Source organism: Camelus bactrianus, chromosome 3 (genome assembly GCF_048773025.1).
Source record: "Camelus bactrianus isolate YW-2024 breed Bactrian camel chromosome 3, ASM4877302v1, whole genome shotgun sequence".
Taxonomy (NCBI): Eukaryota; Metazoa; Chordata; class Mammalia; order Artiodactyla; family Camelidae; genus Camelus; species Camelus bactrianus.
Genome location: NC_133541.1, coordinates 37,291,144 through 37,318,205, shown reverse-complemented (window position 1 = coordinate 37,318,205; position 27,062 = coordinate 37,291,144). Strand labels below are relative to the sequence as shown.

The 27,062-nt window shown below is 39.9% G+C and overlaps 2 protein-coding genes and 1 non-coding gene across 3 annotated transcripts; all 3 read right to left on the bottom strand.

Moving 5' to 3' along the window:
• Nucleotides 1–341: 341 nt before the first annotated feature.
• LOC105077812 (granzyme A) lies at nucleotides 342–7,447 on the bottom strand. The gene is made up of 5 exons (XM_010966291.3): nucleotides 7,184–7,447; nucleotides 4,101–4,239; nucleotides 2,536–2,677; nucleotides 2,055–2,324; nucleotides 342–575 (listed from the first exon to the last, which is right to left on the bottom strand). Exons 1-5 carry the CDS (start codon nucleotides 7,248–7,250, stop codon nucleotides 414–416), a joined length of 780 nt encoding a protein of 259 aa, XP_010964593.1. The 5' UTR covers nucleotides 7,251–7,447; the 3' UTR covers nucleotides 342–413.
• An 8,602-nt stretch (nucleotides 7,448–16,049) lies between these two features.
• LOC105077814 (granzyme A) lies at nucleotides 16,050–26,024 on the bottom strand. Its single transcript, XM_010966292.3, has 5 exons — nucleotides 25,878–26,024; nucleotides 23,710–23,857; nucleotides 22,014–22,155; nucleotides 18,595–18,867; nucleotides 16,050–17,360 (listed from the first exon to the last, which is right to left on the bottom strand). Exons 1-5 carry the CDS (start codon nucleotides 25,936–25,938, stop codon nucleotides 17,208–17,210), a joined length of 777 nt encoding a protein of 258 aa, XP_010964594.1. The 5' UTR covers nucleotides 25,939–26,024; the 3' UTR covers nucleotides 16,050–17,207.
• Nucleotides 18,207–18,287, bottom strand: TRNAD-AUC (transfer RNA aspartic acid (anticodon AUC)). Its single transcript has one exon. It is a non-coding gene; the product is annotated as a tRNA-Asp (tRNA).
• Nucleotides 26,025–27,062: the final 1,038 nt, after the last annotated feature.

Genomic DNA, 27,062 nt, shown 5'->3' with positions numbered 1-27,062 from the left:
CAGGTGTTGATGTGGAACAATGGCCTTTGAAGGACAAATTTAATTCCTTTTAACCCTAATCCTCCAGATTGGCTGTTTCTGTTCCTGGCAGAATTGCTGAGTGCTCTGCTGTACTTGTTCCCAGCCTGACCTTAGTGTCATTCCTCCTTAGTCCCATTGAATCAGTGAAGTGAATACTTCAAGCAAAGTTTGTGTGTCACTTGTCACTGTGTCATGGATGACACAGGTGACATTGGTCCCTTGATCTCTCCTTTACATTATCCACATTATTATCTCTATATTATCTTGCTTCACTTTGCTGGTCAAGATCTACTCGCTAAAAATTAAAGGAAAGAAACAGGTCCAGTGATACCAGTTGGTTTTATTTATGATAAAATTAAGAAGTGACAGCAAGTGAAATGAAATACAATTATCTAAACTGCATGCTTCACAGTCTTAACTATCCAGTTGAGGAATTTCTTTGAGAGAAGAGTATAGATGCCAGGTCCTCGAGGGTCCCCGCATTTCCCTGGAATGCCAAAGGAGGTGATGCCTCTGAGGGAACCGTCACATATCAAAGGGCTTCCAGAATCTCCCTAGGGGAAAGCAAGAGGAATAGTGGATACCGGTATTAACCACGACCACTAGCAGAATGGAAGCAATTCCATTTAATGTGGAGCATTTAAGCTGAAGATAAGACCAACCTTGACTTACTTGATAATTAGTGCTTAAAAAATCAAAATGATCGGGTATATTTTAATATTTTCAAGTTGGTTTTCTAGATTTGTCTAAAGAACCAGTGAAGATTGAAATGAGACATGTATTATTGTTTGAATTATCTACTAATTTTGAGACATTCTCTGCTTTAGAAGGAAACTCTCTTGGCATTTTCTCAAAATGCTTAATAATTCAAGGGATAAAATAGTCAAATGCAGATGGGACACTGAGGGAAAGAGTAAAAACCATGTTTTCTTGTTCCTCCGGCAGATAATTGTCTTCCCAAAGGAACAAAACCAAAGCAATCTTTTCCTTCATTTTCTCAAATAGACAGCGATTGCTCTCTGAGGCTCCTTTGAGAATCCAGTTGGAAGCCGCTGGAAGTCAGTGATTACACTTTGGAGCTGCCTGGCTCCACCAGCAGGGAGGCTTCAGTTAGCTGTAGGTCCCTGCTTTATATTCTTGTGACCGAGCCACCCAGTGTGTGACCTTGCATTCTCTCATGGAACTCTAGAATCAGTATATTTCAATGTGTTTAACGTTGAAGTCCTGATCGGTGGTTTCCCTGCTTTGGCTTTAGGGAGGACTGGTGGGGCCAGATGGTGGGCCATTGAGGCTTGTAAATAGAGTTCTGCAAATGCAAGGCTCTGCGGAACCAGCTCCATCCCAGTGAGGTGAGGAATGACAAGCCAGGACTCAGAGCTTACACCTTGTCACATGTTCTTCTACCCTTGTCTTTAAGCAGATCCCTGTCCCAGCCCTTCTAAGGGGATACTGGCAAGGAGGCTTCCATGATCTCTGGTATGGGTCATGCTTGGAAGTTGTTTCCTGGGGGCTGAGCTTGGTTCTAGGAGGTCTATCCTGAGATCTTCAGTCAGTCTTGGGAATGCAGGCATTTCAGACTTGCCTGGTTAAAGGGCAGAGGAATTTTGGGGGGGTGGTTACTGAGGTAGAGAAAAGGCACTGAAGGCCCTAGAGGTACCCTGACTTCAACTCTCCTGTTATATATTTTTTAGTTTTGATATATTAATATGAAAAGTGGAAAAAATTATGTATTTTTCAGTTTCATATATTAATATGAAAAGTGGAAAAAATTGTTTCTCAGTGGTTTTTGATATGAAATCAAGAAGATGTAGTAGTTCAACCCATGCACTAGCAATGAACTTGCTATTTTTGATGAACAACTCACCTGAGCTGAGAACATGAATTTATATGACTGGAGTTTTATCAAACTCCTTTGAAAAAGTGCTAGGACCCTGTAGAAGTTAATGCCATGACAAGACAAAGCATGAATTTATGTTCTCTATATCTGCATGAATTAGTCCAACAGCTAAAATTTGGGGTCCTATTTCACTTACATTGCAGGAGTCTTTTCCACCTTTGAGTGTTCCAGCACAAATCATATTCAGTCCAATCACAGGTTGATAATTATAATGCCCTTGATCATTGCAGATTTTTCTGTCTATGACAGTGACATTGACTTCTCTCAAAACATCAGACGCAGGTGAATTATTGTGAAACTTTCCCCACCCTGCAACTCGACACATAGTTCCGGGCTTCACATCATCCCCTACTTTAGGGAGATGAAGGATAGCCACATTTTTATTAATTGTTGCTTTTTTGTTTAGCTGTTGGAAGACAAGCAAAAAGAGTTACAGAAGGAGATAATTAAAAGTGTCACATTTTAATTTAAATTCTAGCCCAACCCTCAGGGACCCCCTTATGCAGCTCTAGTCTGTATCTATAGGGACACCCAGAAAGGTTTCCACATAGGTGGCCAGATTGTAGGTGCTTCTGTGACTTTTAAATCAATCAAAAGTAATAATCAAAGGTTTGTACCTTTAGAAGTTTAAGATCACCCTCATGTGTGTCCTGGTCATAGCATGGATAGGGAACCTCTTTCTTAACAAACATTATCTGTTTTTCAGGCTCTTTCTTGGTTATTGAGTGAGCCCCAAGAATGACCCGGGATTTTTTGTTCCTGAAAACAAAGACAACACTGTTAATTTGGTTTAATCTTTAAATCAGGATATGAGCATATTATGTGCTGATCAGTTTCATTGTCCCATTTGTAAATATGCTTGCTGTGGAAATACTGGTTTGTGGCTCAGAAAAAAATGTGTACCTTAAAGAATAAAAAGTAATTTGTTTACAAATGTATCATCAGAATCACCTGCAGCTTATTTATAACACGCTGAACTAGGTTCATTGAAAAACAAATAATAAGAGAATTCCATGGCAGCGAAGCCAAGTCTTGGGATTTTTGTTGGGGTTTTAGTACTGTACCCTCCCAACCCTGCTTTAGTTGTAATAGAGAATTGGGTTCTAGATGACTAGAAAACAAGAGGTCTCAGTAGTCTAGAGACAAAAGCAAGACACTTAATAGATGTAGACTAATGCAATGAAGAAATCTTTGTGAAAGAACAACAAACTTAAATGGGAAAACTTTCAGAAACAGATTGCTTAGTGGAAGAACTGATTTGCATGGTATTGAGTATGTGTATATTGAGTGGATGGTGGTCTGAAGAAGGGGCCCAGGATTCTTTTACTCCTCCATGCTAAAGGTCATTTTGGTTAATAAAATCAAAATACTCTCTGATGTATTAATGATTAAGGCCATTATCATTCACAACGTAGTATGAACTATACCAACCATATATTCACACTGCCGTTTTTCCATTACACAGCTGATGTTAGTCTCACTTAAGACACTAGCACAGTGCTTTCAGTAGAGTACATTGTGATGATGAAATGGTCTAAAGGTCTGCACTGTTCAGTATGGAGCCTCATGTAGGCTGCTGAGGACCCGAAATGTGGCCAGTGAGACGGAGGAACTCAATTTGTAATTTGATTTAGTTTTAATTAATGTAAGTAAATATATATTGCCACATGTAAACTTACATAGCCAATATGATAGTGGCTATCTTAATAGACAGCCCCGTGTTTAGAGGCTTGATTTAAGGAGTAACGCCCAGCCCTGACAGAGGTTAGAAGTGGTTGACAGCAATTAAGAGGTGGCTGAAAGTGAAAGAAGTTCATAAGAAAAACAGGAAGGCATTCAAAAGAAGCTTTCTCTACTTGACAGCTGTGCTCGGGTCCCTGAGTGGACCGAAGTGTTCACCCTTCCACACCATCGTGAAGTCAAGACCGGAAGCAGCAAAAACTTGCAGCACCTGAACCCCGTGGCTCTAGAGGAGATCTACAGAAAGAGTCTGGATGCTGCTTCCTCATTGGTCTGATTCTTTGGGGCCGAGCCTGGACTCAACTCCCTGTTGGAGCAGACAAATTGCCAAAGATATAAGTGATGTGAAGATCTTGTGGTTTTAGTGGTATTTACTCTATTCACTAATATTCCCCCAAATTAGACTATCTCTACAAACATTTTTTAAAACCCAAGCACTTACAGGACACAGTGAGCTGCAGTCAATACCCAGTCTTTTGCAATCAAAGCCCCGGCACAGATGTCTTTCCCTTGAAGCAGCACCATGTAGGGTCTTGAATGAGGAGTCACTTGATTTCCTCCAATAATTTTTATAGAGAAATCTGTTAAAAATTAAAAAGAAAAAGGCAAATCATATCAGTGCCCACCCCAAAGAGCTCTACCGAAAGCCATGTTTCTAAGAAAACTAGACATGATTTTCCCACTTAGAGAGGAAGGGAGATGAGAGCATCCTCCCCACCTTCCATGTGGATTTCAAATATCTGAATGTAAATCCCATTTGTGTTGGACTCACTGAGAAGGCCCTGCCTTTTCACCCACAGAAACCATGCCGTTGGCAGTTTCAGGGATTAACAGGCTGAGAATCTGTCACAACCACTGAGCTCAGGCCTCAGGGCTTGCAGAGGGCAGACAGCTGTGCATTGGTCTCTACCAGTAACCATTGCTTTAGGAGCTGCTGGTGATGATGGCAACCTTGTGTATCCTCCCACCCCTCTCCCTTTCTAGCCAAGTATTAACCTGGGTAAGCAGAGTGGCTTTTAGAAGCCTGAAAGCTGCCCTTTTCACCCCAAGCCCTTGCAAAACCCAACAGCTTAGAAACTAATAATAGCATCTTTTAGCTGTGACCCTACCCATGAGTTCTTTGGTTATTCTGAGACTTCTGCTTATTGAAGTTTGCATTCCCTCATTCATAAATTGAGAAAATAATATCTATTGTACCTGAAGCTCCCCTTCCATCCAGATTGAACCATAAGGTTTAATCTAAGCCCTTTTCTAAGGAAGGGAGGAGAGAAGATTCTCTAAGGAGAGGATTCTGCCTTAGTCAAATGTCCTTGGTGGTAGACCAGAAGTATAGATTCATTATTAGAGAATAGTAAGACCAAAGCACATAGCAAACCATCCACGTTGCCTGAGAGGCTCTTATGCTCTTGTGACACACTCTCAGCACTCCACCTTCCTATACCAGATGTTCTTGGAGTCTCCCCAAACATTTCTCCTCGCCACTGGCTGAGAACCATGCTTCCTTAAATAGGGCACAGTGCTTGTTACCCCATTATTAAAACCAACTCATTGCTGGATTTACACTAAGTCTTAAATGATGAGAGTGGGGGACGGGGAAGAGAGTGTCCAGAAAAGCTGTAATTCCCAGAAGGTAGTTGGGAAGGGGAAGTCCTAGGCTCTAGAACTAAAATCATAAGGAACTTAGAGAAACCAAGAGAACTTCATCCACATCTCAATTTTTTTCCTGGGATGGATCATGAATAGATGCACCTTTGGACCTTTTGGGCTGCAGAAACCATAACTCAATAGAATACTCCCTTTTGCAGAGCCCTGTGTTTAGCGAGTACACATGCCACCTCAAAAAAGTCCACATGTCCTGCAACCTAGCAGGGTTGGCAATAGAGTTCAGAGCAGGCAAGAAGCTTTTAAAATTAGCAATTCTTGATCTACCCAGAATCAAAATAAATTAAAGTCACTGGGGTTGGGGCTAGGACGTCAGTATTGTTTCAAAACCCTCCAGAGGATCCTAATTTGTAGGAGGATTGAGACTAGCTGTCCAGAGCATCAAGTCTGGCTTTGCTGGGTCTGTTCCCTTTATGAGCCCACACAGCTCTCTCTGACCACAAGAAACAAAATGGAGCAGAACTATTTATTATTTATAACTTAGATGACTGATTTCTTGAATATGGGTAAGCACTTTTGACTGTCATTTACGGTTGGATTACCTCATTGTGTTGATTCTTATTTTGTGGTTGGCTTTATTCCTTTGATAACTATGTAAGTTTAAAAGCTAAAGCTTTTAGTGAGCTTTTTTGAGATGGCATGTGTGCTCACTAAACACAGTTGTTCTTAGAAACAATGATCAGTACACATATGTAAACTAAAAAAATGTGCAGTATATTTATATATGTATTTGCGTGCAATATATTGTATATGTGCAGTCAAATTGTAACAATTCTACCTAATAAAACTGAAAAATGAGAAAAAAAGTTGGTAATAAGGAGCAAAAAAAAAAAAAAGATATAATTGGATTTTTAAGATCTGCTCTGTTTTCTCTCTGTGATAGTGAACTTAATGTGCCCGAATATAGTCATGCTATATACCATGCTTACGGTGCTCTGCCCATCCTTTGTTCCAAATGTCCTGCAACCTTGTTATTGCTAAAATTTCTTCTCATTTTTAGGTTAAAGATAAACCAGAGAACTTCTTTGAGAATTCTGGTAAGATAGATTGTTGCATCAGCCCCTGCCCACCACTCCCACCTCCAAAGCTGCTGAGCCCTGGGGGAAACTCATGGCTGCTCCACCCTTGTCAGCACAGTTCAGCCTAGCCCCAGAGCAGAAAAACTGCCTAGAAGGTTTTTAAGACCACCAAGAGCTACCCAGGGGCCATTACCCTTCTAGTGATAATCCCACGGCTTTTACAACATTTCAAACTGATGCTCATGCAGCTCACACAAAACCAGGCATGTTGTTTACTACTTCGTACCCCAAAGAATTAGCTTAACACGAAATACTATAGCACCAAAGAATCTATGTGGGGATGTCCCCAGTGTCCTAATGTATTCCTAAGGAAACACTAGCCTAGAGAAACCGATAAGAATTCAAATCATTCCTGATGTTTTGAGGGGTGTCTAGCTCAGGTTTGTTTTAATTGTCTTTAAGACTCTCTGCATTTTCTGCAGCAAGAAAGACTGAGGCACCACTATTCCTTTCCTGAAAGGTACTATTTGTTTTCCTAATGTAAGAGTTCTCTGTTTGTTTATCTACCTGTTTTTACATTGGCAGTTTTCAAGCCACAAATTGAGGGCCATAAGCACTGGCTGTTCTGTTATCTTTCATAAAGAAATTTTAAAGAAGAAAGAAGGATGTTTTTCCTTCTAAAATAAAGACATATTTAGAATCCCAGAAAGAATGTAAAGGCTTGGCAGGGTGGGGTGGGGGGAAATCTCCTCTTAGGACACTTAGCTGATATTGCCAAAAGTTCATTGTGATCTGCTCCATTTTACTTAATGGTTATAATGGAAATGACAAGAGTCAGTCTTACCTTCAGGAATGAGAAGGAGAAAAATGACCACTGAGAGAGTGGCTGCCGGAAAGGTAGAGTTCCTCATTATGGCTGGTGCCCCCACGTCAATCAATGAGAAAAGCTGTCTTCAGTTCTTGACTGACTCTTATTTATATACCGAGAGTACGAAGAATGTGGTTTCCTTTCTTTTCTTTCTTTCTGATTTCAAAGTTGATTGTTAGGAAAAAAATACAAGTGAGAAGAGTGAATAATCACTCGATACCAGCAGATGTGTTTCCTTGGCTGGGGCTGAGGGAGAGGGTTGTAATTCTACAGGGAGGGTGGGGACAAGGGGACCTTGTTGCCATCAGAACACAGTACACAAGAAGAAACCTTAAATGTCTCAGCTGGCATTTCGAGGATTCTAGTTTTCATCATCAGCAGTATCATCTTCTGTGTTCATGAGTAAAAACTCTTCAAAGACTTAAATTAGAGCTTTAAAAAAGTCCTAAAAATTGGTCGCCAACCAAGTATATTTCTAGTTATCTTTTTTGGACTATGTAAGGAGTAATTGGCCAAGGGCACGTGGAAATGCAGGAAGGAGCCTTATTTATTCAAAAGCTCCTGCCTGGATTTTCCTTGCCCACTTGGTGGATGATAATTGATTGTGCTTCTGTCTGGACTCTGGCAGGTGAGGGCAGAGGCCGCTAGGGGTAGGGAGTGTTGGCTATTTCCAGCCCTCTGATTGTGTTTCCCCTGATTGTTTGATTTTACAACTTATGACATATGAAAGTGTCTCTGAGTTTCCCCTACCTCCCTTCCTCTCTTCCTTCTTTCCCTCCCTTCCTCTCTCTCCTGCCTGATCTTCCTTCTTTCTTTCAGGAGTTAGCTAAGAAAGGAAAAGGGAAGTCAGAAGCAGCTATTTTGTTCCAATATTGGGGAACATCTCACTCTAAGAAAGATTAACCTCAGTCCCTGAAAGAACAATGTTCAGTATGCTTTCTACTAGGAATGTCTTTAGCTCTTTCTCTGAGCTGAGGATGTGGTCTTCATGAAATTACATACGTATATATGGTCATATGTTCGATCACGCTGTTTGGTGTGAAACCAACCATCCCCAGACTTAACACCCTGATGACTTCAGAACCAGAGGTTGCTTTTTCAGAAATCACATGACGTTGGAAGGAAGCCCTACTGAGACCCCTATGTTTCCTTTTCCCAGGTATTACTAGTGCATCAAAGATTAATTATTTTCAGTAAAGTGGTGGGATACCCTACTTCTGGTTCTGGTTAATAATTTTAGTGCAGACTTAAAAAAAATCAAACTTTGATCTACTACAACTGCTAAAAATTTCATAAAGGAAACATAGACAATTCTGTTTCTTTTTATGTAAATGTGGTTACTATTCCTCTATTCATGGTGACTTTTGATGCTTTATGAGATTTAATTTTACACACTATGAAGTTCGTTCATTTGAAATATATAATTCAATGGCTTTTGTATATTCACAGGGTTGTGCAACCATCACCATAATCTGATTCTAGAACATTTTTATCATTCCCTGAAGAAGCCTCATACCCATTAGCAGTCACTCTCCATTACCCTCCTCCCCCACTCCCCTACCCTAGGCAACCACTAATCTACTTTCCATCTCCTTAGACTTGCCTATTTTGGACATTTCCTATAGATAGAATCATACAATATGTAATCTTTTGTGACTGACTGTTTTCACTTATCATAATGCTTTTGAGGTTCATCCATATTGTAGCATGTATTAGTGCTTTATTCCTTTTTATTGCCAAATAATATTCCGTCATATGGATATACCACATTTTATTTACTCATTTAGCAATTGATACATATCTACTTTTTACCTATTATGAATAATATGGTTATGAACATTTATGTACAAATTTTTGTGTGGACATATGTTTTCATTTTTCTTGGGCAGATACCTAGGAGTGGATTCTTGGGTCATACGGTAGATATGTTTAACATCTTGAGGAACTTCTAAACTGTTTTCCAAAGTGGCTGCACCATTTTACACTCTCATAACAATGTGTGAAGGAACCAATGTTTCTACATTATTGCCAATAGCTGTTACTATTATTATTTTTGTAGTTGCTCTCTAGTGCATGTGAGGCAGTTTCTCATGATAGATTTGATTTGTATTTCTTTAATGTCTAATGACAAATGTTGAGCTTCTTTTCATGTGTTTACTAGATATTTATAGATTTTTTTTTTTTAATGGAGGTACTGGGGATTGAACTCAGGATCTCGTGTTTGCTAAGCATGTGCTCTACAACTGAGCTATACCCTCCCTCTACTAGACATTTGTAGATCTTATTTGGAGAAATGAACATTTAATCATTTTTGCCTATTTTTGGATGGGTTTATATATTTTTTAAATTATTGAATTGTAAATGTTCTTTACATGTTCTGGATATGAGTCCCTTATAAAATATGTGATTTCTAAATACTTTCTCCCAGTCTGTGAGAAGCACAAAAGTTTTAAATTTTGATGAAGTCCAATTTATCAACCTCTTTTATCACTTGTGTCTTTGGTGTTACATCTAAAAAAATCATTGGCTAACCCAAGATCACAAAGATTTACTCTTAGATCTTCTTTTAAGAGTGTTATAGTTTTATTTCTTACACTTAGGTCTGTTTTTTAATTAATTTCTTTGTATGATTTGAGTTCATTTTTGTGCATGGTTTGAGGTTGGGGCCCAACCTCATTCTCTTGCATGTAGATATTTAGCTGTCCCAGCATTGTTTCTTAAAAAGACAATTCTTTCCCCATGGAATTGTCTCGATCCCTTTGTCAAAAGTCATTTTGCCACCAATGTTAGAGTTTATCTCTGGACTCTCAATTCTTCAACACTATCTTTTCTTATGCCAGCATCACCCTATCTTGATTACTGCATCTTTGTACAAAGTTTTGAAATTGAAAAATGTGTCCACTAACTTTCCCACTAACTTTGTTCTGTTCTAACAATCTTTTCCAGATGTTTTGACTATGAAATGTAAATTTAAAAAATTGTATGTGAAGACTATTTCATTCCAACTGTGAATGAGCCATTGCAACATCGTAAGCCAGTAGTTCTCAAAATGTGGTTTGTGGACCCCTGGGGGGTCCTGAAACATTTTCAGGACTCTGTGAGATTAAAATTATTTCTGTAATAATACTAAGACGTTGCTTAATTTTTCATCTGTCTGTTGACATTTTCACTGATGTCACAAAGGCAATGATGGGTAAAACTGCTGGTGCCTTAGCACAAATCAGTGTGGTGGCACCAAACTATACTAGTAGTCACTGTATTCTTCATTGTCAGCCACTTTCAGAAAAGAAAACCAATACCACTTAAGAATGTCTTTGATGAGACAATAGAAACAACAAAATTAAAAAAAAAAATTAACACATCTTTACTCTACCTTTTAAATATTCTATTGATGTGGGAAGTGTGCAAAATATGTACGAGGCACTTAGGCTGCATATTAGAGTGCGGTGGTTGCTTTGAAGAAAAGCACTAGCGTAATTGAGTTGCGAACTGATCTCTTTCATGGAACACTATTTCTATTTGAAAAAATGCTGACAGACAAAATATGATTATTCAGACTTGGGTATTTGATAGGCATTTTCTCAAATATGAATGAAGTGAGCTTGTCACTTTAGAGAAAACAGCTGACAATGTTTGTTGCTGATGATAAAATTAGAGCTTTCAGGTGAAAAGTAGAGTTTTGGGGACATTTGTGTCTGCTATCACGAGCTTAACATTTTCTCAACACTTAAGGACTTTCCCAGTGAGACAGTAGTGATGTTAAAAAATGCGTTTTCAAAAATATTGTGTAATGAATGTGTCAAAATTTGGAACTGGAAAATCTACATAACTCAGGGAATCAATATTTTTGAAAAGAGCAATGCATGCTGATACGTGCATTTGCATTTGAATTTGCTGTACTCTCTCCACGGTAGTAGAGGAGTGAATCAGCTATTGGGGGAAAAGGCCTGGAATCATATTGATTAATTAGTTACACAAATATTTATCGAATGCTTATTAGTTGCCAGACACAGTGCTAAATGCTTGGGGTAAGAAGCAAAGGTGATTAAGACAGAGTTAATCCTTGCTATGATGGAGTGTAGAGTCTGCTAAGGAAGACATTTATAAATATAATGATTTTAAGTTGTTGTTAAGTATCGTAAAGGAAAAAAATTGGGTGCTGAAATGAAAAATACTGGCGCAAAGTCTGTTCTAGAGATGGTGATCAGAAAAGGCTTTTCTGAGCAGCTGACGTTAAAGCTGAAACCTGCCAGATGAAGGGGTGCCAACCTGAGAAAACCTAGTTAGTGGGTGAGTGAGTGTGTATGCAGGTGTGAGAGTGCCTGTAGAGGTGGGGTGTATGTGAGCGTGTGTGTGTGTGTGTGTGTGTGTGTGTATGCGCGCGTGTGTGTGTGGACCCAGGGGAGACTATCAGCACAGCCTGAGTGGAGTGAGTGAGGCAGAGAGGTTACCTTGTGCAGGGCCTCGTACACCGTGGTAAGTTCAGATTTGTTCTAAATGTTTGTGAAAAGGCCTCTGTTATAAGACTTTTTTAAAAAAATGTAGGTACTGGGAATTGAACCCAGGACCTCATGCATACTAAGCATGCACTGTACCACTGAGCTATACCCTCCCACCGTTATAGGGTGTTTTGTTTACACCGTTTTGGAGCTGGATGATGCTCTCATCCACTCCGCTTGTGACAGATTGAGGAGATGGAGGCCCAGGGAGCGTGAATGGTGGCTTTAGAGTCCTGTGATGAATCAGGAGCAGAGTGAAGGTCAGGACATCTCGCCCAGGTTCATTGCTCTTCTTACTGTACCAGTCAGGGATGCAGATGAATAACTTCTGTAGCTGGGCTTCTGCTTAGAGAAAGTACGGTCCACTTCATACAAATTATCTTAGTGTTCTTAGTGGGGGATTGCTTAAGGCTGAATGCCTTGTATATAACAGGCATTCAATATTTGGAATTGTCTCATTAGATACACAGAAATGTCTATTTCTACATATTTTAAAGAAGAGGATATTTAGAGTTGGGGAGGGAAAGAGAAGGAAAACTGACATTTAAGAGACTATTTTTTTGTAAGTAAGGCTTCTGAACTGCTCCAGGCTTCAGCATCCTTCTCTACATAGTGAGGGAGAGAGTTGGGCTGGAGGCTCTCTGGGGCCCTTCTAAGCTTAGCAGTCTATAGTATACAAGGTCCGTGTGTGGGTTTCTGAAGCCACCCTTTTGATCACTTGGGGTTGTTTTGGCATGGGCCTTCTGCATGCTGGGTTTCAGTGAGTGGAGGTTGCTAGGTGTGCCTTCCAGGCACTGTACTTTGAACAACATGGGTTTGAATTTCAAGGGTTCACTTATATGTGGATTTTTTCCACTGGATATGTACTATAGTACTACATGATACAAGATTGGTTGAATCTGCAGATTCAGAACTAGGTATGGAGGACCAAATATAAAGTTGTCCTCGATTTTCCACTGTCCAGAATGTGGGTGCCCCTAGCCCTTGCCAATGTTCAAGGGCCAACTGTACAAACAAAGGTCAGGGTAAATGGACAGGGAGCACGAATTGGAGGTGTGTGCACTGCGACTTTAAACAGGGAAATTTAGGAAGGTATGTTGAGAAAGTGACACTTTAATCAAGATTTGAAGGATAGTACGGTGTTAGTTATGAAGGTATCTGGGGGAAATTTTCAGGAATAGGGAAAAGCCTTAAGTGGGTTCCTGGTGAGTATCAGGAAGAGCAGGAAGGCCATTGTGGTTGGAGAGAGTGAGTGAGGGGAGCACAGAAGGAAATGAAATATGTTGGGAGGACTGTTGGGAGACAAAACTGTTTGCCTTGTGGGACACTGTATGGACTTTGCCCTTTCCCCCGAGAAAAACGGGAGCCATGACAGAGCTGTGAGCAGGGGAGAGACATGAGCTGAAGTGCTTGGACAGGATCACTTTGGCAGCTATGTGGGGAGCAGACTGAAAGGGAGAAAGTTGGAAGGGTAGGAGGTGATTGCAGTGATTCAGGATGGAAAGGATGGTGGGCTGGACCCAGCAGGCAGCAGCAGTGGTTGTGAGAGGTGGCCAGATTCTGGATGTATTTTGAAGGTGGGGCAGGTAAATTCCCTTGCAGAATGGATGTGCAGCGTAAGAGAGACAGACATCAAAAAGACTCTAGAATTTTTGGTCTGAGCTATTGGGAAAATGAAGTTGCCATGAAATAAAATGGGGAAGTCTAGAGTTGAGGCAGCTTTGAAGGGGAGGATAAGAGGTCTGCTCAGGACAGGTTGTGTATGAGATGACTACTAGGCATCTGAGTGGAGTTGTAGGGTAAGGCGGCTGGCTATGGCAGCCTGGATTTAGGGAGATCTTTGAGCTAAAGACAGATTAGGGAGTTATTAGCATATAGATGGCACGTTGTCTCTAGAGTCATAGAACCTGGATGCCATTGGAGAGGGAGTGACGGTCCCAGGATTTAGCTGTGGGTCACTCCAGCATGAAGAGGTAGAAGAGGATGTTCCAGCAATGGGGACTGAGGAGGAGGGACCTGTGAAGTAAGAAGAGGGCCAGGAGAGTGTGGTGTGCTGGAAACTGAGTGAAGCCAGTGTTTCACAGAAGAGGAAGAGCTCAATGGTCAAATACTTCTGGGAAGGCAAGTAAGAGGGGACTGAAAACTGACCATTGGATTTAACAAGGTGAAGCCCTTGATGAGCCATTTCTGTAGAGTGTGGGGCAAAAGCCACGTGGGAGTTTCAGAGAGAATGGAAGGAGAGAAACTGGAGTAGGGACACCTCATTTGAAGAGTTTAGACACAGAGCAAAGCAGAGAAACCGGGAATTGACTGGAGAAGAAGTCTTGTTTTCTTTTTTCTTTTTAATATGGGAAGGATAAAAGCATGTTTATATGCTTATGGGAATGAGAAAAATTGAGGCCATGGTGGGGGTGGGGAGGGATGCAGAGTCGCTGGAGCTGATGTCTTTGAGTAGGTGGAAGTCCATGTTGCAGCGTGCTCTTAGCTCAAGCGCTGGAGGCCTAACCCATGTACCCAAACCTGGAGGAGATGGACGTCTAAAATGGAGAGCAGATTTATCACACTATTGTGTGACAGAAAATGGTATTTTTTGTTTGCTTTGGGCACATCCTCTTTCAAAGCACATCAGCTTAAAGGTAGAAGGTCGCTTTGTTACATAGGATTTTATAACTCCCCTAACTCCCATCCCAAACCTGGGTATTTTCTTCCAGTAAGTCTTTCCCTTGCTAATCTACTGATGTCTCTCTCAAAGGAACTGACACAAGGCCTTCAGAATCAGTATAATTTTGCAATAATAAACACTGGTTCTCTTTTTCAGAAAGTGGTCTATCCCTCCTGTCTCTTTTCATTAGACATATTGGTGGTAATAGAGAGAGTTAGGTTACAGAACAGCTTCTTTTAGTTATGACCCAGTCTCTGGGATGCCCTTTGGAGGTGCTATATGATCTGCTTCTTCTCAAGTCTCTTTAGTGGCACCTTGATAACTCCTCCCTTTGGGTAGGGTGCTTTGGTAGGGGCTGTGCACCCACTGAAAGTTGCTTCTTCTAGTTTTAGTCTTAGAAGACAGCTTGTTTTTTAAAAATTGAGATATAATTCACATACCATAAACTCCACTATTTTAAAGTGTACAATTGAATGGTTTTTGGTAGATTCACAAGGTTGTGCATCCACAACTACTACCTAATCTCTGAAGATTTCCATCCCTCCAAAAAAGAAATCCCATACTCATTAGCAGCCACTCCCCATCCCCCCTTCCCTCTACCCCTTGGCAACTACTCATCTGATTTCCATCAATCAATTTGCCTATTCTGGACATTTCCTACACATGGATCATACATTATGTGGCCATTTCTGTCCGGCTTCTTTCACTTAGCATAGTGTGTTCCAGGTTCATTTGTGTTCAGCTGTGTTCATACATGATAGCACGTGTCAGTATTTCATTTCCTTTGTGGTTGAATAATACTCCATTGTATGGGCGTACCACATTTTGTTTGTTCATCGGTTGATAGACTACAGATCGTTTCTACTTTTTGGTTACTAAGAACAATGGCACTATAAATATTCATGTACAAGCCTCTGTGAGGACATGGATTTTCATTTCTCTTGGGTATGTACCTAGGAATTGAATTGTTGGGTCATATGTTAACACTATGACCTTTTGAGGAACTGCCAAACTGTTTTCCACAGTGTCTGTGCCATTTCACATTCCCAGTCAGCCTTGTATGAGGGTTTCTCCACATCTTCACCAACACTTGTCTGCTTTTTGGTGATAGCCATTCTGGGAGATGTGAACTAAGATGACGGACCACTCTTGACTTCACATTTTGGGGGTGCCACCTGTTAGATCCCTTTTTGTTACTATTTCCAGTTTACAGGTGTGAAAATAGAGGCACAGACTGATTTCCTGCTTCAGATCTTACACTTTTTAGTGATGCAGCTGGTGTCTGACTTATAGACCAGTGATCTTTCTACCAGGCTGTTGTGATGTCTGTGGCATTCCAGCCAGGAATCCGAAATTTGTATTGGTCTGTCTAAATACAGAAGAGATCTCAGCAGGAAGACTCCAAGGGCTAATTATGATGGCCTCCGGGAGTGCAAAATATTATTTCTTTCTCCCCATCACCTTCTTAACACAAGAGACAGCCTTACTCTGTATATGTTCTTTAGAACCCAAAGCAGATATCCTCCTATTTATGGATTTCTCCTTGTTTTCTACTGGACTTCAAGCACTTTGAGGACAGTAATCAAGTCTTAGTATTTATAGAGCTGGACATAATGCCTGGCACAGGGTGGGCCCTCAGGAAATGTGTAAGAAATTAAATTGGATAAATTAGCCAGGATTATAAAAGAATGAGTTTATTATAAATCAGCTTTTTGGAGAAAGAGCACAACAAAAAGATGAGATATAAATGGTAGGTGATAAAACAGTCATTTTTACGTTGTAATTGACTATACTTCAATTAAAAAAGCCATTTTTTCTTTATTATGTATCACTGTTTATTAAGAATAACATAGAACTAAGCTTAGCACTTGTATATATATAATTTGACTAGCTAAGGCAAAATACATATCAAGATACGGGCTGGACTGAGGCTATTGATCTATGCAATTTTAGTCTTCTTGTAATTTATAAGTGATGCAATTGCCCTGAACTATCTCTAACCTCAAATTCCAAATTTTCCAACTATCTAAAACACACACTGACTCTTTTCCACTGTATTTATAGTTAGAATTTTTGTAAAAAGTTTAATTCTATGAAAGCATGTAGTAAGAAGTGAAAAAAAAAATTCCCTTTATCGCTCTCCTTACTCCCACACTGAGTATCATACCAGGCTCTAAATTCCTAAGGCCACAAATATTTTGGAGCTTCATTTGGAAGAATGAGAATATTTTAACTTTTCCTGAGTTTGACTTCCTTTAAAGGATGAACACAAAGGTGACAGTCATCAAATTCTGCATAAAACAGAGAGTCACTGAACTGGGGAACTTTTTCTCAAGGGACATCTCTTGCCATGGATAGAGGCATGTGATGAATCATTCTCCGCTAATTGTGGATGGATGAAAGCAGGAGGTCATTTCTTTCATTGCTGATTTTGTCCCAGACAGGCTGTCATTTGTATACAAGGTTAAGAGGGTTCTGAGGTGCAGACAGGTCAAGTTAAAACACTCTTTGCCTTTCAAAATTTGTAGATACTGTCAGGCATATGTAGAATAGATAAACAAGATTATACTGTATAGCACAGGGAAATATATACAAGATCTTGTGGTAGCTCACAGCAAAAAAAAAATGTGACAATGAATATGTGTATGTTCATGTATAACTGAAAAACTGTGCTCTACACTGGAATTTGATACAACATTGTAAAATGACTATAACTCAATAAAAAATGTCTTAAAACAAAACAAAACAAAACAAAACAAAACAAAACAAAAACCAAAAAGCACTCTTTGCTTGACATCTCCAAGTGGTTAGCTCAGTTTTCTACTTTGAAGAAAAAATGTTATATGGCTCCTGCAATGGTTTTCTTTATCCAGTTGAGGTATTTTTTGGTAAGGAGTGTGTAGACGCCAGGCTTCTGGGAGTTTCCACACTCCCCAAAGGAAGTGACACCTCTGAAAATGTTATCACATATCAGAGGACTTCCAGAATCTCCCTGAAACAGAAAGTCATATGTTTTAAATAGGAGTGCTTTCCAAAGATATTTATTCATCTTTTATTCACTCATTCACTCACACCTTCTTTCTTTCTTTCCTTATTTAAAGCCTAGTTTAATATCTCTTTTATTATCTGCCCTCAGCATCAGCTAACATAGATTTGTTTATGTTTTCCAATTATTTTCCTTCTGAAAAAGGCAATTCTGGAGAATATGTGTAAGCTCATTTCTATCAGTCAAACAAAGAAGGAATAACAAAGGAAGCCTTTCACAGTGAAAAATAATTGGCTTCTTCAGTCTACTTGCGTCTGTTTTCCTTGGTTATAGATGTTAGGGGGAGAAACTGAATACTGGGGCTACTGGAAAGCTTGAGATGGGATATGAACTACCCTTTGCTCTGAAGGAGGACACTAGCTAAGCCATCTCAGATCAAGGAATACTTGTGATAGTTCAATTTTTATGGATCTTTTCCAGGGCTCATCAGACTTCATGTCATATTCTCTCTGAACTGGATCTTCCGGATAATGAGTTCCAAGAAGGACCAAACCCTGATCAAGCCCATTCCTGGCACATGGAAAGGCAGAACAATGCAGGAGTTGGGTCAGATGGCCCTGCTCCAAATCCAGGTCCACCCCACCGACAGCTGAGTTATCTAACTTGAGGAAGTTAAGTAACATTATATGTCTTAATTCCCTCATTTGTAAAATAGAGTTGATAATAATAGTGTCTAGTTCATGGGACTATTTGAGGATTAAATGGCATAAAGGATAGAACTTGATATAGCTCTTGGCACGTGGCAAATGACAGCTGTCATGATCAGCTTCTTTTTTTTAATTAAAAATTTTTTTCCTCTAATTGAGGTACTGGGGATTGAACCCAGGACCTCATGCATGATAAGCATATGCTCTACCACTGAGCTATAGAGGCTGTGGCCCTCTCCCTAAATACCCATCATGATCATTTTTGGGAGGGCTGGAGGGCATCTGTAAGTGGTGGTTAAATGGGATCCTGAAAATGATCATTAGTAATGAGAGAAGGCTCCCTGGGCAGAAGGTTTCACCCGAGACAAAGGAGCACACAGCTGCCCAGTGTCAAGCAGACGTTCATGCTGGCCTTGCCCGTAAAGTGTAATAACAATCGTCTATCCTGCTCTTCCTAGGTACCCTATTTAACTGGATTTCCTCTAGCCAACCCCCCCCACAAAAAAAAACGTTAAATTTTTAAATTTGCTTACTTCACATGAGTCATCTTCACCTTTTCTGCCACCAGCACAGATCATACTGAGGTTAACAACTTGAATAAAATTATAGTGCCGGGCATCGTTGCATATTTTTCTGTCTATCACAGTAATGTTGACTTCTCTCAAGACATCTGAGTTTTTGTGTGAGTTTTTTTTGGTGCTTCCCCATCCTGCCACATGGCACTTGGTGTGGGGTTTGACATCGTCTCCTGTTTTTGGTAATTGAAGTAGTCCTACAGCTTTGGTCATAGTTGCTTTTTTTTCCAGCTAGAAAAGAGACAGGAGATGCAGTTTTAGGCAAGGAGAACAGCAACTAAACCCAGAAAATACCTCTGACTGAAATAGACATCTTGCTTATTTGGCATGTTCTTACAAAGGACATGACTGAAGACGTGTTCTAACCGAATTGACCATCAGTAATTGATTTTTTAAAAATCACAGCACACCTTTCCAGGTGTGTTTTGCTAGGCTAGTCTAGGTAAACTTCAGTCCAGTTGACCTGCCAATGATGAAGGACATTGGTGGTGGCAGATAGGGTGATGGTTGAAAAGCTAGCTGTATTGGAGAACTCGGTCATTATTTCATTCAGGTGGTCTTAGGTTCATGAACTGACTGATGTTAAGACCAACGGAAGGAAACCAGGGCTATGGGTGCAGTGGGCGGTGTGGGCAAGGGGCCAGTGTCCTCATTTTCCACTTTAGTGGAAATGTGGCTTCCCCACTTCAGAGCATGTACAAACCAGCCTCACTGCGTTTGGGGGCTCACCCACACTCTGCCCTTTTCTTTCATTCGCCAAGCCCTCTTCCTGGCTTACTGCCTTGCTCTCTCTCTTTCAGAAAAGTCTGGGCTAGGAGGGTAGGGGGTGGGGTCAAAGTTGAGTACAGGGTAGAGGAAGATAATTGTAGTGCTTTCTTTTTTCTTGCCTCAAGCTCAGTTAGAAACTGTAGAGGGTCCTGGTACTGGGGATCTTCTAAAAAAACAGGAGCACAGCAGCAAAGGCCACTGTCCCATTCCTATTACTGCATTGCTTTCAGGCCCCCACTTCCTGACATTGGACAGTCCTCATTTCCTCAGTGGTCCCCCAGAGTTGCTGGTGTGCCCAGCCCCCACTGTGCTACATTTAGAAGGTGAAATGGCCATAGTTTAAAGTGTTTCCATAGAATATGACTTCAAATGCCCACATGCAGCATCTCTCCTTCTTTCCCACCCATGCTTTCTCACAGCCCTTAATACATGTTATCTGGCTGGGTGAACAAGGAAGGAGAACCCCCAAAAGGACTTCAGGTCTGAATGAATGTATCAGAATTGGAGTCTGGGATGCATGTGCTTATAGGGAGCAGTCCTGTTAAGCTCTCCTGGGGTCAAGCAAACAGAGCAGAGATGAGCACATCAGTAGGTTTTAACCCTGGAAGGTCAGCCACGGTGAGGTCCTGACACCCTCTTTATGATTTCTCTAGCAGCATCACCCTGCTGGCCACAGTGTCGGGGGGAGAGGGAGTTTCCTGACTCTACTTCAAGTCCAAGAACCCCCGCATCCCCTACTCACCCCATCCTCTTGTAAAGGTGAGATTTTTAGATCCTGAAGGAGACTTGACCACAGCTATCATTTGCCTGAAGCCTGAATCCAGAATCTCTTTCTTTGATGACCTCTCCTACTGTCTCACTTAATTCCATCCCTTATCCAAAATTGTTCAAGAAATATTTATTGAGGGCCTGCTTTGTACTAGGTACTACACCACACCTGGATCATGTATTGGAGGTCACAGAAGTAATTAGAAATGCCTATTCTTTGGAGCTTATATTCCAGTGAGGGAAGTAAACAAATAAACACAATCTAAAGTATATCAGAGGTAAGTGCTATGGAGAAAAATGCAGGAGGGAAGTAGGCCAGGGATTTCCCTCTACTGGGCGTGGAGGGAGTTGCCTTTCCCTGCCCAGGGAGGGATGGGAGGGAATGAGAGTCAGGGGAGGAGAGGTGACCTGAGAGAGAGGCCCAGTTTGACAATCTCAAGGCAGATAGTGTGGGAGTCATTGACAAGCATTGGGGGGCAGGGAATGTGGGGAGCTTGCCAGAAGCCTATGGAGCTCTCGGGCCTCTCTTTACTTCTAATGATGGAGGTGTGCGGATCCCCCTAGCTTCCTCTTAACTCCTGCTGGGGAAGTTCCTCTTCAGCCCCCTTTAGACAAGTGTAAATCTTCTGTTCACACTCTGCCTTCCAGTCCTGCCTTCTCTATTCTACTTTCTGCCCAGCAGCCAGATAAGCATTCTTAAAACAAGTCCAATCATATGACTGCCCTGCTTAAAACACTTTCCCATTTCCTTCCCCGTAAAGTTCCAACCTCTTCCAAAAGTTAACAGTCCCATGATAACCTCCTTTTCTTCCCTTCTTCCTCCAATGCATTTTCAAGAAAGACCCCTCTTATATGTGCTGTTCTTTCTGCCTGGCAGGGCCTCTCCTCTTTTTTTCCTGCTGACCCCTGTATCTTCTTTAAGAAAGCTTCTCTGACTGCCTGGACACATCATGTGCTTCTGTGAGCCCCCTTCTTAGTTATCTCCATCATTAATGGGTCTAATACTGCCAGATTAGAGCTGTTGACTTATTTGTCTGTCTCTTTGACTAGACTGTGAATGCTCTGAGGCCAGGATCTGATTACTATTTATCTTACAAGGAAGAGAAAAGCTTATGGGCACTCAAAGCTGGGCCATGATTCTTCCTGATTGATCATGAACACTCTCACAGACCACCAATATCAGACAGGGTGACCCTAAAGAAGGGAGCAAAACTCAGGCTGCTCTTATGTCACATTCAAGTACAGGCAAAAGCAAGGTCATCGTGCACACCACAAAAATGACCAGACAACCCCATTGGCTGCAATGAGTGACTGCTGCTTCTTATCAATCACCGATTTAGCCTCCTAGATAAGATTCTCTGAGATGCTCAGTCATAGAGTTATCCCAGTTCTCGACAACACTCAGCTTAGAGCAAACTCCTAAATCCTTGAACCCTCCCTCAAATCATCTGACACAAGCCCAAATCCTAGGATCAGCCTCATCTAACTCCCTTCCTGAGCCACCCCATTGTTCCTCACCATGTACAGAATCCCTTGTTGAGCAAGGATCAATAAATCCAACTTGGTTTGACTTGAGCTGAGTTGCTGGTGGTATCACTACTTTGGATTGACAGGTCCTACCATAGTAGGACTTTTGTCAATATCTGTTCAATTGAACTGAATTCCAAGGGGGGAACATCTGTGGCAATTGTGCTGGGTCCCAGCTGTGCTTCTTAACCCTACATCCTGGCATTAGCCAATCTTGGCTGTGAGGCCAGTGTGTAAAAACTAGTTTCAGGTTAAACTGACCAAATTGCAAAATTTTGCTATTTCAAAATCGCTATTGAAAAAAACATTTTTACCTGAAGGAGTTGAAGATCGCCTTCAAATGTCTGTGGATCAAAGCATGGATAAGGAATTGCCTTTTTAATGGAAAATATTTGGTTATGTTTCTTTTTATGGATTATGGAGTGGGCCCCAAGAATAACTTGAGGATTACCTTTCCTGGAAAAAACAAGGACAACATATCATTTATATGAAAGAATAGATGAAATTAAGCGCGAACTTAATTTATTAAATACGATCAGTTCTTTCAAGTGGTTTCCTATTTATAAACAAGCACAGCAAAGCCAGGGGAAAACATGAGGCTTTTTTCTGTTGGTGTTTTAGTGACTTTTTTACATAAAACTCCCAAGACATGTGTTATCTCAGATTGTTTCAGCTCCACATCTTTTTGAGGAAGAAGCAACAGGAAGAGAATCCCAGGCCATTTGGCAGAGGCAAGAGCATTGGGTTGTCAAGGCCTGGAGAGGTCTGCTTGCGTGCTGACCAAAGAGGGCTGCTTCTGGAAGAGGAGCTGCCAGTTTCTCCATTTGCCTTGGATTTGTGGAATCAACACTCAGAGGAAGAGACTAAACCCAAGAAGTAGAGACTCAACCTAAGAACAAGAGCAGAAGTAGCTGGTTTGCTTTTCTGTGTTTCGGGGAGATGGTGTATTTTGCTTGAATCTTCAAAGATGACAAAGGTTGAAAAGAGTCAAGGTTTTAATAGGAAGGATTAAAGAAATGCATTGATTTTATAATGAACTTTTAAAACTGAATCTAAACCAACAAATGCGCACACACACCAATAGAAGCAAACAAAGGAAATGAGCTAGCGCCAAGTCTAGTTTGTGAATCTAATGATAACTAATTTGGAAGAGGTGGGCATGAGCATTTCTTGATTTGCTGGACGGACTTTGCACCAAGCAGGCCTATTAGTTAAGCGTGCCAGTGGTGTGGTTTATTTATAGTGTACATTGTGCCCAAGTTCCTACTTGATAAATTCTTATTTGACACAGCAATATAATGTGAATCTGTTTGGCTCTTCTTTGTGGAAAGCTAGTTTTTAAGTCTCTCCTTTTATTCATGCAATTTATGCTAATGTGAGCAGGGAAATAGTAGGCACTGGTTACTAACAACAGGTACCGATGAAGAAAACAGCAGCATATCCATGTGATAAACATTATTCTGACTTTCAAATCACGTGAGGGAAAACATTAGTTTGAAATGGCTACTTTTTAAAGTCAGACAGTTAAATAACAGTAATTTCCCATCATTCAATTCAATATGTAGCAACATAAGATAAAACTAGTAATATAACAGAAAATCATTTGTAATCATTGAGGACACAATTTGCTTGACTGTGTAGAATATACTTATGGAAAAAGTGCAGTAAAATATAGCAGAATATTAACAGTGATTGTGTGAAGTTGATAAGATTACAAGGACTGTTTTCCACCTCTCTTTTATTTCAGAATGTTAAAAATTATTGCTATTTATAGTAAAAAATATCTTAAAATCGTATGAGAAAATGATCATGCATTTCAATTTTATTCTGTAGGATCTGACCTTTACTCACAGAGATAATTATAATCATAGTACATGGCATTGAATGTGCTTGTACACTTTCTTCTCTACCCCTACCTAATTTTGGTTTTGACTTCAGAGTCCTTTTCACAATCCTCCTCCCCGCCACCCCCAAACTGCCTGAGAATGAGAGGAGCTTGGAATTACTTACAGGTCACAGTGAGCAGCTGTCAACACCCAGTTTTCTTTGATCAAAGCTCCTGCACAGGTTTGCTGCCCTTTGATTAGAGCCATGTAGATTCTTGAGTGAGGTGTCACTGTGTTTCCTCCTATTATTCCCTCAGAGGATACTGGAAAAACTAAAAGAGGGATCCAGAGTGAAATCCTATCTTACCCAGTGCTGTTTCCCTCTGAGAAAGTTCTGATACAATGAATAGATCCAGAACGAGTCCATCGAGGTGCACTCTGTCAGGGAGAGAAGCTCAGAGCAGTCCAGATGGCGCAGGTCTTCTACAACTTTCCATGACAGCTCTGGATAAGAGTATCTTGAATTGTAACAATACTTCCCTTCCTCAAGAATTCAAAGCACCTTTAACATAATGTCTCTCCTTCCTATTCCCAAGAGGTAGAAAATGTCAGGCAATAGAGTTTCTTTTCTTAAAGCTCAAAAAACAAAAAGATTAAAGACTTACCCAAGACCACACAGTTAGAGTGGAGTGGGGAGAGTAGCATTCTCCAGTTTCTGCCATCCCTAGTCTATTCACTTCCTACTATAGGCTGCACTGTCTCAGCTGTGGGTTGGACACGGCATTATTAACCTTAAAAATCTCATGTATTCCATGGTGAGATTATTATTTGCAAAGATAGTTTAGTGAACTATATTCAAATCAAAGAAAAAGCCCAAAACTATAGTAACAACAATAATAAAAACATCTATGATTTACCAGGCACCAGTTAGTTCCAGACACTAGCTCTGATGCTGACTACAATGCAAGTTGGATGTTACGATTCCCACATAGAGGTAAAGAACATGAGTTCACACAGGGCAATTATTTTGCCCAAGTTCACACAATTAATAAATGGCAAAGCAGTGTTCTAATCCAGTTCCACATCAATCCAATCAAAGAAAAAACATATTCTTTCCATTGTAAAGCACTGTTTTCCTGAGGTAGTGGTTCTTTACCTTTGTTATTTTTGAAATATAGAGTCTTTTGAGAAATCTAGAGCCATCTGATAAAATACAGACACACATATGCATATAAATATTTGCATACAATTTTGGGAGAGTCACACACTTCTTGATTCCCACCCATGGCCTTGAAGGAGCTCATGGATTCCACAGCTTTAACTTATGGTTACCAGAGGGAAAAGGGGTGGGAAGGGATAAATTGGGAGTTGAAGATTTGCAGATACTAACTACTAAATATAAAGTAGATAAACAACAAGTTTCTACTGTATAGCACAGAGAACTATATTCAATACCTTGTAGTAACCTATAGTGAAAAAATATGAAAAGGAATATAGGTATATATATGTATGACTGAAACATTATGCTGTACACCAGAAACTGACACAACATTGTAAACTGACTATACCTCAATTTAAAAAAAAAGAAAAAAAAAAAAAAAGAATCCCAGTATCATTGAAAGTATCATTGAGCTATAAGATATCATACTGTGTGGTTAAGAACATGAACTCTGGGTTCAAATTCCAGCCCTACTGCTTACTAGCTGATGACTTTAGCAAATTGATTTGACTTCTCTGTGCCTTAGTTTCCTCATACGTAAAATGGGCTGATAACAATGATACTTAAGAAAAGTAAATGTTAATATTCATAAAAAACTTAGGATACTACTATGCTTAATTGTAAATTTTATCAAATGTTGGCACATATGTATAGTTCATTGGCTTATTTTACATTGATTTAATTACTTTCTTCACTACCCCCACCACTGGAAATAGACACAAATACATTCTGAAAACCAAAGTTTCAAGATTTATCTGAGAGCTATGACTATTCAGTTGTGTCTGTATGACTGAGACATCCAGTTAATAAGTAATCTATCCATTCCCAATTTAATGGCTTTGCTGGAATTCCATTTGAAGGTTTTGCTCTGTAGATCTGGCCTGAATTTATGAGAACCTCCAGATATAATTAATGCTTATATATTTTTGCTGTAGACAAAAGAGAGTATATTTTTATCATAAAAAGCCAATATGCCATTTAGATAGCAAAGACAAAAGGTAACATGAAAAATTTTTGGAGATTAAGTGATGATTTCTTTTTCCCTTTTACACAATATTAAACATAATTTAAACTAATATAAAATTCTCTTTTCTTATGAACAAAACTGAAAAGTATATAAAAATATGTCTTACCTCCAGGAATTAGAAAGAGACACATGGCAGCAGGAAAAGAGAAAGGAAAAGGAATTTCCATGGCTTCTGTTTCTCACTTATGGAGACTATTTCGTTTTAGGTATTGACTTAGTATTATATAGTGAAACACAAAGGATGTGGGTTTTTTCTTTTTTTTCTTTCTCTGCAGTGCAGCTAAAGATTTTGGTGTCTTTTATTACTGGAAAATGTAACTTTATTTTAGAGATGGTGTGGTTACTTATTTGTTTCACATTTCCCTCAGGGTTAGACCTCTCCTACCTTAAAAGGCAAATATGAGACCGTGGAGACTGTGATCAATTAAGAACATTAAATAGAAAATTTCTCTTTGACAACTTTTTCACTTTCAAATACGAGTTTACTTTAAAAAGCTGAGAATTCAATTCGATATCAGAAATCGTTTTGAAATAGTATCTTTAAACCTATTCAAGTGGGGAAAGGACACATATTGATGCATTTATTGTTGAGAATGCTGGGTAATCATTGAAGGAAAACTGAGGTTAGAATCTTAATGCACACCATTCAACTAAAGCACTAAATGCACTAAAAGCACTAAAAGCACTAAATAAAGATACAGATCAATATTTATACACAGGCAGAAATGACAAAGGGACTTTGAGATACAGCGTCAAAAGCAGAAATTGTAAAAGACTGATGGACTCAATTTTGGAAAAGTTGAAGCTTCTATACCTTAACACATCAAGCATAAAGGCAAATTGCAAACATTTCAATATATGTGACACAAAGGGATAATTTTTATAAAGCAATAAGAAAAGATTAACACCTGAAAAGAAAAATGGTCAAAGAATTTGAACAAGTAATTTACAAAAGAAGAGGTAAAAATGGCTGCTATATTCCTAGCTTATGGGGGAATGCATAAGCACATAGCACAAGTTATCAATACTAAAAATGCAATTTAAAATATTTAGGTACTAGTTTTGCCTGTCAAATGACTGAAAATTAAAAAACAAACAAAAAAATACTCTGTTGTTGGAAATTCTCATGTGTTGTTGGTATTTCAAACTGCTACCATCTTTCTGGAAGGCCAAACATATAAAGGGGTTATTAAATTCTGCATGATCTTTGGCCCAGCAAGCCATGGCCATGATTTATAATTGAAAAAAATCATGGAGATGCATAAACATTTAGTCATAAGGAGTTCCATTG